We start from the raw sequence: 13960 nt of genomic DNA, 5'->3' as shown, positions 1-13960 counted from the left end.
CTTGATTGTGACGGTGTTCGCAGGGGTCTTAGATCCTCGTCTCTTTCCTTATCCTGACCCCATGTTTCAGAAGGCTTGATTTATTATTTTATGATCTATATTATATTAAAACTATACTCAAAGAATAGAAGAAAAGGTTCTCCTCAGAAGGCTGGCTAAGCTAAGAATAGAAAGGGCAGAATGAAAACAAAGGCAGCTGTCCCAGACTCTCTGTCTGAGCCAGCTGACTGTGATTGGCCATTAATTAGAAACAACCCCATGAGACCAATCCCAGACCCACCTGTTGCATTCCACAGCAGCAGATAACCATTGTTTACATGTCATTCCTGAGGCCTCTCAGCTTCTCAGGAGGAAAAATCCTAAGGAAAGGATTTTTCAGAAAATGTGTCTGACAGCTGCCGTCACTCTAGAGCACAGCACAAAGCACCAAGGCTCCATCAGAAGGGTGTGCAAGAGAGATTTATTAGAGCAACATGTTACTTTTATAGTTTTTCAAAGATATTCACATTTCACTTAACAGGCACATTCACTGCCCATTGGTCATAAGAAAGAAACAAAGCTCTCAATAGGTGAACAAGGAGCCACATCATTCTGTGAGCCAGCTAGAGTCTGTATCTTTTAACTTTCTCTCCTTCATCACATCGCCTTGGTGTCTTCCTTGAGAGAGATATGGGGCTTTCCTTATCTTTAGGAAGCCTTTGCTTGCTCACAAGAACAGCACAAAATGCCTTTCCTACAGGTTTAGCTCACTTAGTGTTGAATGTCTCTGCAAACACAGTGAATTCACTTGGCAGGGGTGCTACCAGGAGGCATCTGGGGGCATCAGCTGTGCCAGCTTTTAATGGGACAGTTCTGCTGTCCACATCCTTGAGCTTTGTGCAAGTCCCTGGGAGAGTCAGGAGTTCCAGGACTCAGACAGGCTGTACCATACAGACTGTGAGATCCTCCAGGCCATCAGTTTGGGATCTGGTATGAGCTGTCCTTCACACTGGGTAGGAAATCTGGCTCTGAAGCTGGGCTGTGAGGTTGCTTGCAGCTGAGGGACACAAACACCCTTGCAGAGCAGCAGCATACCTGCCCTGTGCTTGCAGAACACGTTGGAGTTTTACCACAAAGTTTGTATGGAAAACATGGCTGGAGTTTGCTCCTGATGTTTTTTGGAAAAAGCATTTTCACCAAATGGACTTGGTGAAAAGGCAGCTGAGCTGCAGGCAGGCTCTGTGTGCTATCTGAGGAGAAGGCATCTCAGGTTTTAGGTACTAATTAGTGTCTGGTGTCTCATCCTGTCTCAGTGCCTCTGCCAGCTGTTGCTGCAGTCAGTGTGCTGTTTTCCAGAGAAAATTTGGCCTAAGACCAAATGACAGAATGAAAGCTAAATGGATTGGGCTACCTAAGCCCTGAAGTTTCCCATTTCCCACCCTGTGTGTGAGGGGGCTCCCAGGGAGGGAGGTGGGCTGAGGGATGTGCATTGTGGTTGCCTCCTTGCTCTGATGAGGCACAGCTGTAGTCCCAGGGGATGGGGGCAAGGGCAGGGTGGTGCCTGCTGTTTTGTGCAGGGCTGTGAGGCTTCCCTGGCTCCTTTCTGTTTTCTGTACCCCTGGAACTCTGGGATTTGGTCCCAGCTCCTGGGCTGTTTGCTGGAGCACACGATGGCTGTCCTGTTTGGGACAGGTGGCTTGACCATCTTAATTCTATTTCTGCTCCAGCAGTAGTGAGTTACACTTCATGGGCTGAGGGTGCACACTGACTCTCTGCATCTCCTGCAGAGCACTGAGGAAGGAAGTGGCCCTCTGGCACAGATTTTGGGTAGTGCTTGTCCTCTGCCAGCTTGTTATGCTCCCAGCCATTCCTGTGTGTTTTGGTGTAAGGTTGCAGTGCAGGATGAGCTGGGAGGGAATGCCTTTGTTAGCAGCACACTCTCCTGTTTCTACTCTTGAAAGGCAAATTTGGAGAGCCCAGAGCAGCATGGAGTTGCTTCTGTTTGTGGCAAAATAAACCCTGATGGCAAATTTCAGAAAGGCAACTTGCTTTCCCTTCTCAGCTCCCCCTTTTTCCAGACCCAAACACCCCTACCCATGAACTGCTGCATTAACAGCTCCTTCAGGCTCCTCAAGGAGATGCAGCCCGTGGAGAAGGGCAGGGACATCCCTGGGAGAAGGTGGGGCTGTTAGCTCAGGCTATCTTGCAGTGCTGCTGGCACCACTTGCCCAGCTCTGAGTGCTACTGGGAAATCAAGCGCTCACCGTTCCTGGTGCAGCCCTGGCTGTGTCACGTAGCCTGTGCCCTGCTGAGCCCAGGGGCAGCTATCACTGCCAGAGCAAAGAGCTGGGCTCTATCTGGGCTGCCACAGCCAGGCCCTGTGCCACAGGCAGGGAGTGCCTGCTCTGCAAAGCCACGGGGCAGGAATTTGCTTTAATCCAACGTGCAGCATTCTTGGGACTTTGCTTTGGTGATTGGTGGGAAGGATGTTGGCTCCTGCCAGAAGCCCCTGCTCACGCACTGCAGGGAGCTAAAGCAATGCAGAATCTGGCCTGGGCTGCTGAGACTAAGTCTGGGCAGGGAAGGGAAGTCCACCAAGGGCAAAAATGGACCTGTGGGGCTTTGTACCAGGCACGGTGGGAGCTGAGCCCCAGGCAGCCATTGGCTGCCACTGTCAGCAGTGTTTTCCAAGATAAACTTCTAGGCCTAGCCTTCAGATAAAAGTGAATGCCTTTAGGTCCTGCTCAGGCTGCTTTATTACTATCATCATCATCATCATCATCATCATCATCATCTTCTTCATGATCTTTTGTCCATCTTCAGCTGGTTCTGCAGCACGAGCAGTGTCAGACCAGACTGCAGCTCCCTGTATGAGCAAATGGTCTTCCTTAGGCTGGGTGCTGAGCAGGGGAGACACAATGGTGGCTGGCAGAGGGAAGGGTCTGGCTGCTCCTGGCACAGGTTCAGCACGGTTCAGCCTCTTCACACTCCCAGCAGCACAGCACTGAAATCGGAGCCACTTTGAATGGTGAGAGGAGAGCCTGCAGTGTTGTCCACAAAAACAGAGGCATACTGGCCAGCCTGGGGGGAGAGAGGGGTTAGCAGGGCAGGATACCTCCCCTGGGCACCAGGCATGGCCTGGCAGGGCCAAGGAGAGAGCTCTGCCTGCACACAGCAACCAAGAGCTGGAGGAGCTGCCCCTACCCTTCCTTCTGGGAAAAGAGCAGCACAAGGCCTTTAGGGCAGCCCAGCCACAGGCTGTGCCCTCGCAGAGCTCTGACCTGACTGTCTCTGGGACCTGATGCCCAGCCCTGGCCTGGGGCCATGGAAGGCACCTTCCTGCCCAGCACTGTGCCAGTGGAGCTGGCCCCACTCACCTGCAGGTAAAGGGTGCCCGTGACAGAGATGGTGAAAAGGTCCCCGCTGCTCTCCAGCTGGGACACACTCTCCAGGTGGCTGCAGAAGAGCAAGGGCAGTGGTGGGGGGAGCAGCCCCTCCTTTCCCAGCGATGCTGGGCTCCTTCCCCCCTCCCTGGCCCTGGCCCTGGCCCGTACCTGTTGTGCTGGCAGCAGGACTGCACACAGATCAGCACCCGCAGGCGGCTCCCTCGCCATCCCTGCCTCTTCCTCCGCGGCTCCCTGCGCGCTGGGACAGAGCGGGGGGTGAGGCCATCCCAGCCTGCCCCGGCAGCGCCGCGGGGCTGTCGGAGGCCTCACCGATGTGCAGCGTGCTGCTGAAGGTGTAGAATCCTGCAAGGGGGGCTGTGTACTGCCCGCTGGTCAGGTTCAGCCCCGGGCCACGGTGGAACATCTCCTCCCTCTCAGGCTGGCATAGGGAATGGCTCGAGTTAGAGGAGGAGTCCCTGTGCCAGGACAGGTGCCCCTGCAGACAGGGAAAAGGGGCAGGCTGGGCACTCACAATGTAGAACGGTCCCAGCTCCTGCCACGCCTTCTGCTCCACAGCGATGTCTGCACGCGTTTGGCAATGGAAAGCTGCTTCCACACGACGCTGGGCCCCGGCCTGGCCGCTGCCTTTGCTGCTTTGCTCCTCCTCAGACCCTTCCCCAGCTGTCCTGCACATCTTTACCGTGCCTGACCCCGAACCCCACCGAGTCCGACGTTAGGAAGGGAACCTTCACTTTTCCTGGCTCTGCTGCCCAGCCCTGCTTCGCCTTGTCCCGCTGTCCCCACAGCTCCCACCCACCCTGTGTCCCCAGCCCGGTACCTCTGAGCAGGAGCTGCAGCTCCCTCAGCAGCTCCTCGGGCACGGCGGGGGCGGCCGGGCCGGCCCCGGGTCCCGCGGTTGTTTTTCCCAGGGAGCCGGGGCCCGCTGCTGCCGTGAGAGCCCCGGAGCCGCCGCGGCCCCGCTCGCCGCTGCCCCTCCCGGGGCTCCCGGCCAGCAGCATCCACGCCTGCCGGGGATCCACGCGGGGCTCCCCGCGTCCCGGGGCCAGCGGCCGCTCCCGGGCTGCCCGCGGCGCTTCGGTGCCGCTGCCGGCGGCGTAGAGGAGCGCCAGGCACAGCTCCGGCAGCCGCATCCCGCCGCCGCTACCGGAGGGCGGCCCGGCCCCGCCTCGGGCCCGCCTCGCCACTGGGCTCTGCCCTCGGGGCCGCCCCGCCGGGAAAAGCTCCCGCGGGCCCAGCGGGGCAGCGCCGGGAGAGGGGACGTGCCAGCCCCGGGGCTCCTCAGCGCCCCGTGCTTGTAACGCCTCGAAAGCACCGAACAAGCGGAGCGGGAACAGCTGAGCCGTCCTGCGGGCCTGGCTGTGGGCCCAGCCGGCGGGGAAACCTCAACTTGTGCTCGCCCATCCCTCTGCCACCGGCTGGGGCAGGAGCCACCACACCAGCGGGGCTCACCCAGGTGCCAGCTGCTTCACCATGGCCATGGATCACTTCTCTGGGGTGCGTGCTGTGTATCCCAGCAGAGAAACCAGGATTATGCACAAGCAGCAATGTCAGGCTTTGATGTGATGAACCACACTTAAAATACCCTAAAATCTTTAGGGTTTGGGGGAGGCGGGAAATGCAATTCTAAAAAAACCACAAACCCACAAATGAAAAGAAGAGAGCATTAACTAAAGCGTGTTTATAAGGAAAAGCCTTTTCCCTGCAGTGGTGGGGGAGAACATGCTCCTGGTGCCCCAGCCAGCCTGGCACAGGGCTTTCCACCTCCCACTCACCAGTCTGAACAGGCAGCAGAGAAAAGGGGAGCATGGCTGCATAGGGTGACAAGCATTACTGAGGCTCTCCTACCACCCATGGTCACCCTGGAAAGGTTCTGTCCATTTGGAGGTGTCCATGAAGATGGAGGAGGAGCTGTGGAAGAGCCAGAGGCAGGGCAGGGAGCCCTCGCGTGTCCAGAGGTCCTTGGAGCAGTCGTACACCTCCATTTCTACCCGGTAGTCCCCGTCCATGCCCTTCCAGTGGCCACCGGTGACAAAGAGCCGGTCACCCAGTGCCACCATCCCACCGTTCTCATGCAGGGTGTGTAGGAGCTGCACCTGTGTGAGGGACAGGGTGAGACGTGCAGGGACTCCTGGGTGACCTCCTACTCTCACCACAGAAGACAGTGACCCCCCCCAGATGTGTCTCCCTACCCCATCTTTTCTTTCTGTGGGGTTTGGGGGCCTCTGGTGCCTTGTGCCTGTATGATGGGGAGTAGGGGAGGAAGGAATGGGGCACCCTCAGCTCTGCAGGTGTAAATAGAACCAAGGGATGAGTGGGTAGGAGGGAGAGGGGGTGCTGGCACTGAGGGGAGGCAGCTGGGAACACCATCCCCATAGCCCTGGGAGGCTGATCGTGCCTGGTCCCACATCCCACCTTCTGCCAGATGTTGGCCTCTGGGTTGTACACATGGACCTTCTTGGTGTTATCCCCGATGAGGTAGATGAGCCCACGCAGAGTGGCACAGCGTGGGGCTGAGAGGTACTTGGGGATGAAGGGAGATGTGATCACACTCCACAGATCTGCAAGGAGCAGTCATTAGCAGCGCACCCCACCCTTGGCTCTCCATGCAGCTGCCATTGCTGAAAAAAGCATTGCTATTTCAGGGGGAATTTGAAAGGGAGGGGGCAGACCAGCCAGGCAGACGGGCACCACAGTCCCCATCCCAGTCGAGGGTCTTGCACAGGGGGGTAGGGATGTGGCTTGTACTGGTGCTGTGGGATGGGAAGGAGTCTACTTGAGGAGGTGGCATTGTCACAGGGTGTTAGTTTCTCCCTAAGGCAGGCAGCTGTGGGAGCTGCTTAGCTCATCCCAATGCCCCAGAGATTGCACTCCACTGAAGCTCAGCTCTGGGGTGTGTCAGGCACCCGTGACTCAGGTTTGTGCTGCTAACAGCCCCACCACAGCCACCACCACAGCCTCTCAGCACCTGCTCACATCCCACAGGACCGTGCCTGGCAGTCCAGGGCTGTCACCTGCCTGGGAGTCAGCCCTCAGTCCCTGTCCCACTGGCGGGGTGGCAGCAGGGCCAGCTCTCACCTTGAACGGGGTTGTAGCACTGCAGAGTGAGCGCGTTGTACTTGACGGCGCAGGAGCCCACCAGGTAGAGCTTGCCCAAGCAGCTGGCAGCTGCAAAATTGCTCACGTACTTGAGGGCTGGGCTGATGGCACACCAGCTCTTGTTGTATGGGTCGTAGCGCTCCACCTCCACCACGTCCACCGTTGTCCCTGCAGGGTGACAGGACACTGCAGCCACCCTGGGGCACCCGTGGAGCCCCAGCCCAGCAGCACCCCCAGGGTCTTTGCAGCCTCACCCCCGATCACGTAGATCTCGCCGTTGAGGACGGCGCTGGTGTGGTTTGTCCGGGCTCTCAGCATGGATGCGATGGGCTGCCAGACCCCATCCCTGGGGCAGAAACACCAGGCCTGTGTTGTTGACCATGTATCATTCTGGGACCCCCGGGAGCCACCTAGAGAGAGACAGGTCAGGTGGGCCACCCTCTCCAAGTGCAGCTGTCCCTGGGTATTCCTTGCCTGTGGCCAGATTTGCCCAAGCAGAGAGTAAGGAGAGGATTTTGCTCAGAGAGGAGCCTCTGAGCTCATATCACTGTTCCCTGTCCCCCATCCCTGCTCCTTGAAGCCCCCACCCTGCACCAGCAGCTCTGGCACTGACCTGTGACATACACATCATTGTTCAGAGCCACCAGGGAAAAGCCCCACTTGTTGTAATCAGGGAAGTCGGGCAGAGCCATCCATCGCCCTGAAACACAGCAGAGCCAAGCAATCACCCCACAGCCAGCTATGGCACTGTGTAAGCCACCCCTGTGTTTCAAGCCCATCCCAACGCAACCAGTGTCTCTCTAAACTGACACTAGTTTGGCAAGAGGTGGCCTCGGGGTAGGCAGATGGTTAATTAACATGGAGGGAGCTGGAGGAAGTGGGGGGCACTTACTGCTCTTGGGGTTGTAGAAGGCAAAGTTCCTGGTGGCAGCCGGCATTTCCAGCCCCCTCTCCTCATCCTCACCATCCTCCAGCACACGGCCACCAACCACCACCAGCACCTCCTCCAGCTTCTGTGGTGGGGTTGGGGGGTTCTTCAGGGCACCGGTGCCACTCTGTCCCTGATGAAGAGGCCAGGACAGGACCATGAGGCTCCTCCTTCCCAGCTCAGGGAGTGGCATTGAGGGAAGGGGGTACCCACCATGGTGCGGGAGCGGGCGACGAGGGCCTTGCTGGCATCTGAGTCACGAACAAGAGGCTCAGTGGCGAGGAGGTTCTGCAGGTACTGGTCAGGCAGCGAGACAAGGTGGGTCAGCTCCAGCAGCTCCGGCAGGAACTGGGCTCGGGATCCCGGGTCGTGGCGCACCCAGCGCAGCACAGCCTCAACCAGGCTCCGCTCCTCCTGCACCTGCAGCTGGTCATTGGAGAGGTAGACAGCCAGCCTCTCCTTGGAGAGCTGGAGGAACTCCTCCTGAAGAGAGACGGCTTCAAAGTTCTCCTGCAAGAAAGACCAGGCCTTGGAGGAGACCTCAGGGCAGCCGTGGCTCTCACCAAACTCACAGATACCTAGGCAGTTGGTGGCATCCATCTGCTGCCGGAGGTAGCGGCTGCAGACCTTCTGGATGGCAGGGAAGTGGAGCTGGCTGGAGGTCCTCATCAGCCCCTCCACGTTGCCCTGGTTGATGGTGACCTTTCCCGTGTAGGCAAAATCAAGCAGCATCTCCAGCGCACTGGGGTCGACTTCCTTGAGCTCCACCCGTGCTGCGATGCTCTCAGCAAAGTCACCGGAGAACATGGCATAGAAGTAGTGGCTGCAGAGGGCCAGGATGCCTCGGTGGCAGGGGAACTCCCGCCCGCCCGCCACCAGCGTCACGTCGGCCAGTTTGGGGTTGGTGCGGAACTGCTGCAGCCCCTCCAGCACGCCCTGGGCGTGCGAAGGCAGGCAGAAATCAAAGTCGTCCATGTTCCTCACCATGGTGCCGGGGACGGCCGCGGGGGCTGGCAGGCGGGCGGTGCCCGAGCAGCGGGAGGCGAGGGGGTCCCTGCTAGGAAAAGGCGACGGCGTCTCCCTCTCGTCCTGCCGCGACATCCTCCCGCCTTCCCAGCGCCCGAGTCAGGGACAGCAGCGGCTGCACAAGCGCCTCCCGCACCCCCCTCCCACGGGGGCCGCGTTTTCTCCTCACCACGCCGCAGCTGCCCCGCCGGGCCCCGGCCTTTTGGGGATGATTCTCGGGGTGATTTGAGCCCTCTCGGCGCGGTCGCTCCCGCTCTCAGCAGCGCTCCCCAGCCCGGCCGACCCGCGGGAGGGAAGGGACCGCGGTCCCGGCGCTGGGCAGGGACACGCCGCATGACACGGGATCAGCCGGGACGGGGGGCACTCGCTATTTTTAGGCGGCACCTGGACACTGCTCCCTGCTCTTAAAGGCACCGCACGGGCAGAGCTCTCGCCGCCGCTCATCCTCGGTCGCTGCCTTTAGGAAAGCCTCCCCCTCGCGAAGGGGTCGGCTGGGCACCGAGCCTGGAGGGACAAGCTCCCACAGAACCCTCCCTGCACCCCATCGGCAGCAGGGGTCCCCGCGATGCCCCTCCTCGCTCCTCGGGCTCGCACTGCCGGGGCCGCTATAAATATAGGTCTTTATCTCACCCCGCGGCAGCCGTAAACACGCGGCGGCAGCCGAGGCCTGAAACACCCGCCCGGGGAGAGGGGGAGCTGGGCTGCTGCGGCGGCCAGCCCAGCTTAGCAGCTTTCTTCACCGCCCCGCAAAGCCTCGCTCAGCTGGGACAGAACCGAGAAGGTTTTTATTGCAGCCCGCGGCCTCCGGAGCCCCTCGGCATCACTCCTCCAGGCTGAAGATCTCGGCCTCCTTCTCCTTCCAAAAGGCGAAGCTGCGATCGATGTAGCGACAAATCTCGTCCCCCTCCTCGCCGGGCTGCCCGGGCCGCTGGGCCGGGCTGTACGAAGTCCCGAAGTACCGAGCCTTGATATCGTCGAAGCCGTCGCGCCAGCCGCGCCGCCCGGCCGCGATCTCGTCGATGACGGCGCGGTGGAAGGCCCGCACCGCCCGCCAGCCGTGCCGGCCCAGCTGCTCAAACACCTCGAAGCAGAGCAGGTGGCGGCCTCGGCGCTCCTCGGGGGACAGGTCCTGCTCCAAGATGCGGAAATAGCCCAGCATGAACAGCTCCAGCGACAGGCTCTCGTACTCGGCCGGGCCGCCCCCCGCCGCCGACACGAACTGCTCCGGGGAGAGCAGGGTGCGGGCGGGGGGCGGCGGCGGGGGGCGGCGGGAGGCGGCGTCCCGCCAGCCGCTCAGCAGCTTCTGGATGGCCGCTCTCTGCCGGGCCAGGCGCGCCGCAGCCCGGGCCCCGCTCCCCGCTGTCTCCCGAGGGTCCCCGGCCCCGGTGGGTCGTAAGGGCGCGTACGCGGAGCGTCTCCAGTGGCTCAGGAAGAGCATCACGATCCGTTCCTTCCTCAAGCTGCCCCACTCCGGCCCCGGCCGCTTCCCCTGCCGCGGGGAGCCGCCGTCGGAAAACGCCTCCTCGCAGCTGATGCCCGAGTCGCTGGCGGCCTCCGCCTCGCCGCCCCCGGCGGGAGCGCTCCCCGCGGCCCCCCAGGCGGGCTCGAAGGCGCCGCGCAGGCTGCGGACACAAACTCCGCACTGCCGGATCTCCCGCTGTGCCAGGCTGCCCCCTGGCTCCCGGGGCTGCCCGCCGGCCGCGGGGAGAGCGGAGGGTGCGGCGGGCGCGGCGACGGCAGCGCGGGGAGCCGGCAGCCCCTCCATGTTGCCCAGCAGCGCGGCCAGGCTGTTGACGGCGCCGGCCAGGCGGCCGCACCAGAGGGGCAGGGGCTGCCCCGGAGCAGGCGGGGGGCTGCGGACGGAGATGCTGAGCAGCGGCGCGGGCAAGAGGGAGCGTAGCTCCCGCACCAGGCGCCGCAGCTCGCTCTGGTACACCTCGCCACGCCGCCGCAGCCGCAGGCTCTCCACTGCCCTCTCCAACTGATGCAGGTCTGCCTCGGTCAGCAGCTCCCCGAACGGGCCCAGCACGGCTTGGTGGGAGGGCGAGAAGCTCCAGGAGCCTGCATCCTGCGGAGAGAGGCGGTCAGCGACTTCCGACAGCCCGCGCCCCCTCTGCTCCCCGTGCCCCTCGTACCTGCCCTCCCGCCGGGTCCTCGTCCGCCAGTCGGGCCCGCAGCCGCCGCACCATCACCTGCCGCTTCCACTCGGGGATGAGCCGGCCCCGCTCATCGTGCGTGGGCACCAGGGATTCCGCGTCTACCTCCGCGGGGTCCGGCCTGGGGGGCCCCGCCGGCCCAGGCGCCCCGTCCTGTGCGGACAGAGTCATGGGGGGCTCGCAGGGGCACGGCCGCCGAGGGGACGAGCCGGGGGCCGCGGGCCGAGCCAGCGACCTACCGAGTGCGCGAGGAAGGGCGCCGGGATCCTGGCCCGCTGCGAGGGCTTGCGGAGCTTCAGCTCCGCCGGCACCGACCTGCCGGGCTCCATCCCCTGCCGGGCCGGCGGCTGCTGGGGGCAGAGGCGCGGGCCTCCTCCTGAGGGAGGGCAGCAACGGGAGGTGGGCCCCAACACCTCCAGGGCCCCCCCAGCTGAGGGGTGACCCGACACATCACCGCGGACCTTAGGGAGAACCCTCCTCGGGGGACAGCCACGGGTGGATCTGATTCCTTCAGAGGACAGGACGGAGCTGGGGAATCCCTGCTGCCCGCTATCCCCCTGCAGCCAAGGACCGAGCCCGGGGCCGCCTCATGGCTGCCATCCCTTCTCCGGGCATCTCGTGCCCCCAGCCCGTCCTCCCGCTCCCTGGGGTGACAGGCTGGCACTCCTCGGGGATGGGGGTGCCCATTCCCCCAGCCCCAGTGGGCTCTTACCTGCTGCGGGGGGCTGAGCTGGCTGCTGAAAGGGGTCGGGTCCTGTCGTGCCCTGCTCAGGGAACACCCAGAGGTGGTGTGGCTGCACCCCCAACGTCCCTGTGTGGGGAGCAATGGGCAATATAGGGCAGGAGGGGAGGCTGGAGTGCTCGGGCAGCCCTGCAGTGCTGGGGCAGGGCACAGAGGCATTGAGCATTGTATTAATATTTGATGGGGCATCGAGTGGCAGCACCAGGGCTCAGTGGGTGGAACTGGCGCCGTTCCTGGAGATAGTGGCTTGGTGACTTGGCTCCAAGCCTTGTCCTCCTCTTGGGGCCAATGGAGAATGGCCGAGGCTGGTCATGGCCCCAGGCCAGGTGCTGGGGACAAAGGAAACATCTTGCCCAGGGGCACTGAGGGCAGGCTCTGGCAGCGGGGGATGCTCAGCAGAGGGTTCTGCTGCACCACTGCCTGGGCATCGGTTACTGGCATTCAGCCACATTTGTGTTCTTTCCCTCCACCACCATCCATTATATATGGCTAGGATGGACTCGTGGGGCTCACTTACATGTGAGAAATTCAATCGAGGGGCTGGAATAAAATTAAGAAGCAGCAGATCTAAGCCTATAAACACCGATTAGCTGGGGAGGATCCATTACAGAGTCAGCCTCCCAAGCTTCCCTGGCCCCAGTGCAGGCTGACACCCAGCTCTCACAGGGAGGATAAGCTTATGCTGCCCAGCAGTAGAGCCACAGCACAAGCAGGTTATGCTTTGCTGTAGGAGGGGGGAATTTGCTGAAAGCCCTTTGGCAGAAGATTGTGCCAGGGCTGTCTCCCCCAGCCTGGAGAGCACCTCCCGGGATTTCAGCTTTCCACAGTGCAAGGGTGTGCAGGAGCATGAGAGGGGAGAAGAGGTTCTACCCTAAACCTCCATCTCTGCTTCTTTTCTCACCCTGTTTCTCAGGAAAGCAGGCACCGGCCCCTTTGGGATCTGCTCAGAGAGTCTTGGGGGACTCCCCTTTCCCTTCTTTCCCTTTCCCTTTCCCTTTCCCTTCTCCATTTCCTGGCTGCATACCCAGAAGGATGAGCAAAGCAGCACAGAAACAACCAATCATGGACAGCGTCTCTCCAGTTCCAACATCCACATTATTCCCTCTCCACCAGTTCTTCAGCCTTATCCCACCCTCTGTCCAAGTTCCCACAGCCATATCCTTCCCTCTCCCACAGCTTTCACTCCCCCAGTCCTGAACTAATGAGAAAGGAACAGAAGAAACCAGGCGAGGCCCTTCTCAGCATCCTGGTTTTCATTTCAGAGGGGCCATGGAGGATCCACATCAAATGGGATCAAGGGGAGGAGGTGCACGTGGTCCCGAGGCCAGGCCTGCCCAGGCCCGTTTCTGCCCAGCTCCCCTGACACTCTCTGGGAATGCTGCTGGGGCCAGGGGGGCTCGGCACCCTGTCCCCATCGGAGAATGTCCAGGGCTGGCCCCCTCCAGGAGCTGCCTACTCCTGCTGCTGCTGCTGCTGCTGCTGCTGCTGGTTCTGCTGCTGCTCCTGCTGCTGCTGCCGCTGCTGCCGCTGGCGCCAGCGCACCACGAAGGGATGGAGGCGGCGGCGGGGGCGGCGCGGGACCGGCCCGGGGCGGCTCTCCTGCTCCTGCAGCACGCGGATGCTCCCGATGGGCCCTTGGCAGGTCGGGCAGGTGGCGGCGGCGTCGGGGGCGGCCTGGGGCTGGATGCAGGCGTGGCAGAACACGTGTCCGCAGGGCTCCACGGCAGCAGCAGGGCTGTGCAGGAAATCCACGCAGATGCGGCACACCCGGACGGCTCGGGGCGCCGCTGGCTCCTGCCTGGCCTCTGACATTGCTGCTCCTGGAATTGACTGCTCCCAGCCGCGGGCAGGACTCGAAGGCTTGGCTTCCACTTGGGGTACTCAGAGGTTCCTCAGCCTCTCGTGGGACTCAGAGATTCTTCAGTCACTGCTGTCACTCGGAGGTTCCTCAGTCTCTGGCAGCACTCAGAGGTTCCTCAGTCACTGCTGTCACTCTGAGGTTCCTCAGTCTCTGGCAGCACTCAGAGGTTCCTCAGTCACTGGCAGGACTCAGAGGTTCCTCAGTCACTGCTGTTATTCAGAGGTTCCTCAGTCACTGCTGTCACTCGGAGGTTCCTCAGTCACTGGCAGCACTCAGAGGTTCCTCAGTCACTGGCAGCACTCTGAGGTTCCTCAGTCACTGGCAGCACTCTGAGGTTCCTCAGTCTCTGGCAGGACTCTGAAGCTCCTCGGCTGCCGTGGGTCACAGCCTGGGTGCTCTGGCACTGCCCAGCGCTGCTGGTCACAGTTTGTTTATGGTTACCCACTGCAGGTGAGTGATGCTGGCTCTGGTGACATCACGGGGTTCTGAGGGGCACACCCAGGAGCTCCCCATCCACAGACAGATCCTGTGGCACAAAGCCCACCTGGCAGTGGGCTGCACACCTCAGGGTTTGCCCAGATCCCTTCCAGGCGGTCCCTGCTGTGCCTGTCACACCCACCAGGACCTGCAGAGGACCTGCCCTGCAGAGCTGCTCTCCATGCCGTGTGCTGGGGCTGCACCTCCCCAGGGCGGGGACTCTGCTCAGCCCTTGGTTGAACTTCAGGATGTTCCTATCAGTCTAAACTTTATATGTCATATCTTTGA

The 13960-nt window shown here is 61.6% G+C and overlaps 3 protein-coding genes across 4 annotated transcripts; all 3 read right to left on the bottom strand.

Moving 5' to 3' along the window:
* Positions 1-1126: 1126 nt before the first annotated feature.
* LOC139594776 (erythroferrone-like) lies at positions 1127-4536 on the bottom strand. 2 transcript variants are annotated; one of them, XM_071437192.1, is made up of 6 exons: positions 4204-4536; positions 3898-4070; positions 3696-3804; positions 3534-3624; positions 3357-3435; positions 1127-2983 (listed from the first exon to the last, which is right to left on the bottom strand). In XM_071437192.1, the coding sequence occupies exons 1-6, from the start codon at positions 4514-4516 to the stop codon at positions 2693-2695; spliced, it is 1056 nt and encodes a 351-aa protein (XP_071293293.1). In that variant the 5' UTR covers positions 4517-4536; the 3' UTR covers positions 1127-2692. The 2 variants fall into 2 exon arrangements, with proteins under 2 accessions (XP_071293293.1, XP_071293294.1); XM_071437193.1 differs by having other exon boundaries at positions 2836-3060.
* Positions 4537-4693: 157 nt separating this feature from the next.
* Positions 4694-8853, bottom strand: KLHL30 (kelch like family member 30). The gene is made up of 7 exons (XM_071437189.1): positions 7624-8853; positions 7375-7543; positions 7096-7182; positions 6737-6892; positions 6462-6650; positions 5799-5944; positions 4694-5479 (listed from the first exon to the last, which is right to left on the bottom strand). Exons 1-7 carry the CDS (start codon positions 8509-8511, stop codon positions 5228-5230), a joined length of 1887 nt encoding a protein of 628 aa, XP_071293290.1. The 5' UTR covers positions 8512-8853; the 3' UTR covers positions 4694-5227.
* A 75-nt stretch (positions 8854-8928) lies between these two features.
* ESPNL (espin like) lies at positions 8929-13146 on the bottom strand. The gene is made up of 3 exons (XM_071437074.1): positions 12791-13146; positions 10536-10968; positions 8929-10504 (listed from the first exon to the last, which is right to left on the bottom strand). The coding sequence occupies exons 1-3, from the start codon at positions 13144-13146 to the stop codon at positions 9257-9259; spliced, it is 2037 nt and encodes a 678-aa protein (XP_071293175.1). The 3' UTR covers positions 8929-9256.
* Between the last annotated feature and the right edge of the window lie 814 nt (positions 13147-13960).

Source organism: Agelaius tricolor, unplaced genomic scaffold, assembly GCF_023055355.1.
Source record: "Agelaius tricolor isolate 1412-34295 unplaced genomic scaffold, bAgeTri1.0.p SCAF_12, whole genome shotgun sequence".
Lineage (NCBI taxonomy): Eukaryota > Metazoa > Chordata > Aves > Passeriformes > Icteridae > Agelaius > Agelaius tricolor.
This window is presented reverse-complemented; position numbering and strand designations above follow the sequence as displayed.

Bases quoted from the DNA above. Each gene is read 5' to 3' on its own strand.
- KLHL30 (XM_071437189.1), bottom strand. From the start codon at position 8,511: ATGTCGCGGCAGGACGAGAGGGAGACGCCGTCGCCTTTTCCTAGCAGG. The intron at 7,544-7,623 runs GTGGGTACCCCC...CCTCTTCATCAG, and splicing joins TCGCCCGCTCCCGCACCATG to GGACAGAGTGGCACCGGTGC. The intron at 5,945-6,461 runs GTGAGAGCTGGC...TGCTCCTTGCAG, and splicing joins GTGCTACAACCCCGTTCAAG to ATCTGTGGAGTGTGATCACA.
- LOC139594776 (XM_071437192.1), bottom strand. From the start codon at position 4,516: ATGCGGCTGCCGGAGCTGTGCCTGGCGCTCCTCTACGCCGCCGGCAGC. The intron at 3,625-3,695 runs GTGAGGCCTCCG...GCTCTGTCCCAG, and splicing joins CAGCAGCACGCTGCACATCG to CGCGCAGGGAGCCGCGGAGG. The intron at 3,436-3,533 runs GTACGGGCCAGG...GCTCTTCTGCAG, and splicing joins TCCTGCTGCCAGCACAACAG to CCACCTGGAGAGTGTGTCCC.
- ESPNL (XM_071437074.1), bottom strand. From the start codon at position 13,146: ATGTCAGAGGCCAGGCAGGAGCCAGCGGCGCCCCGAGCCGTCCGGGTG. The intron at 10,969-12,790 runs GTAGGCAGCTCC...GCCCTCCCTCAG, and splicing joins CAGCAGCAGCAGCAGCAGGA to GAGGAGGCCCGCGCCTCTGC. The intron at 10,505-10,535 runs GTCGGAAGTCGC...CTCTCTCCGCAG, and splicing joins GAGCAGAGGGGGCGCGGGCT to GATGCAGGCTCCTGGAGCTT.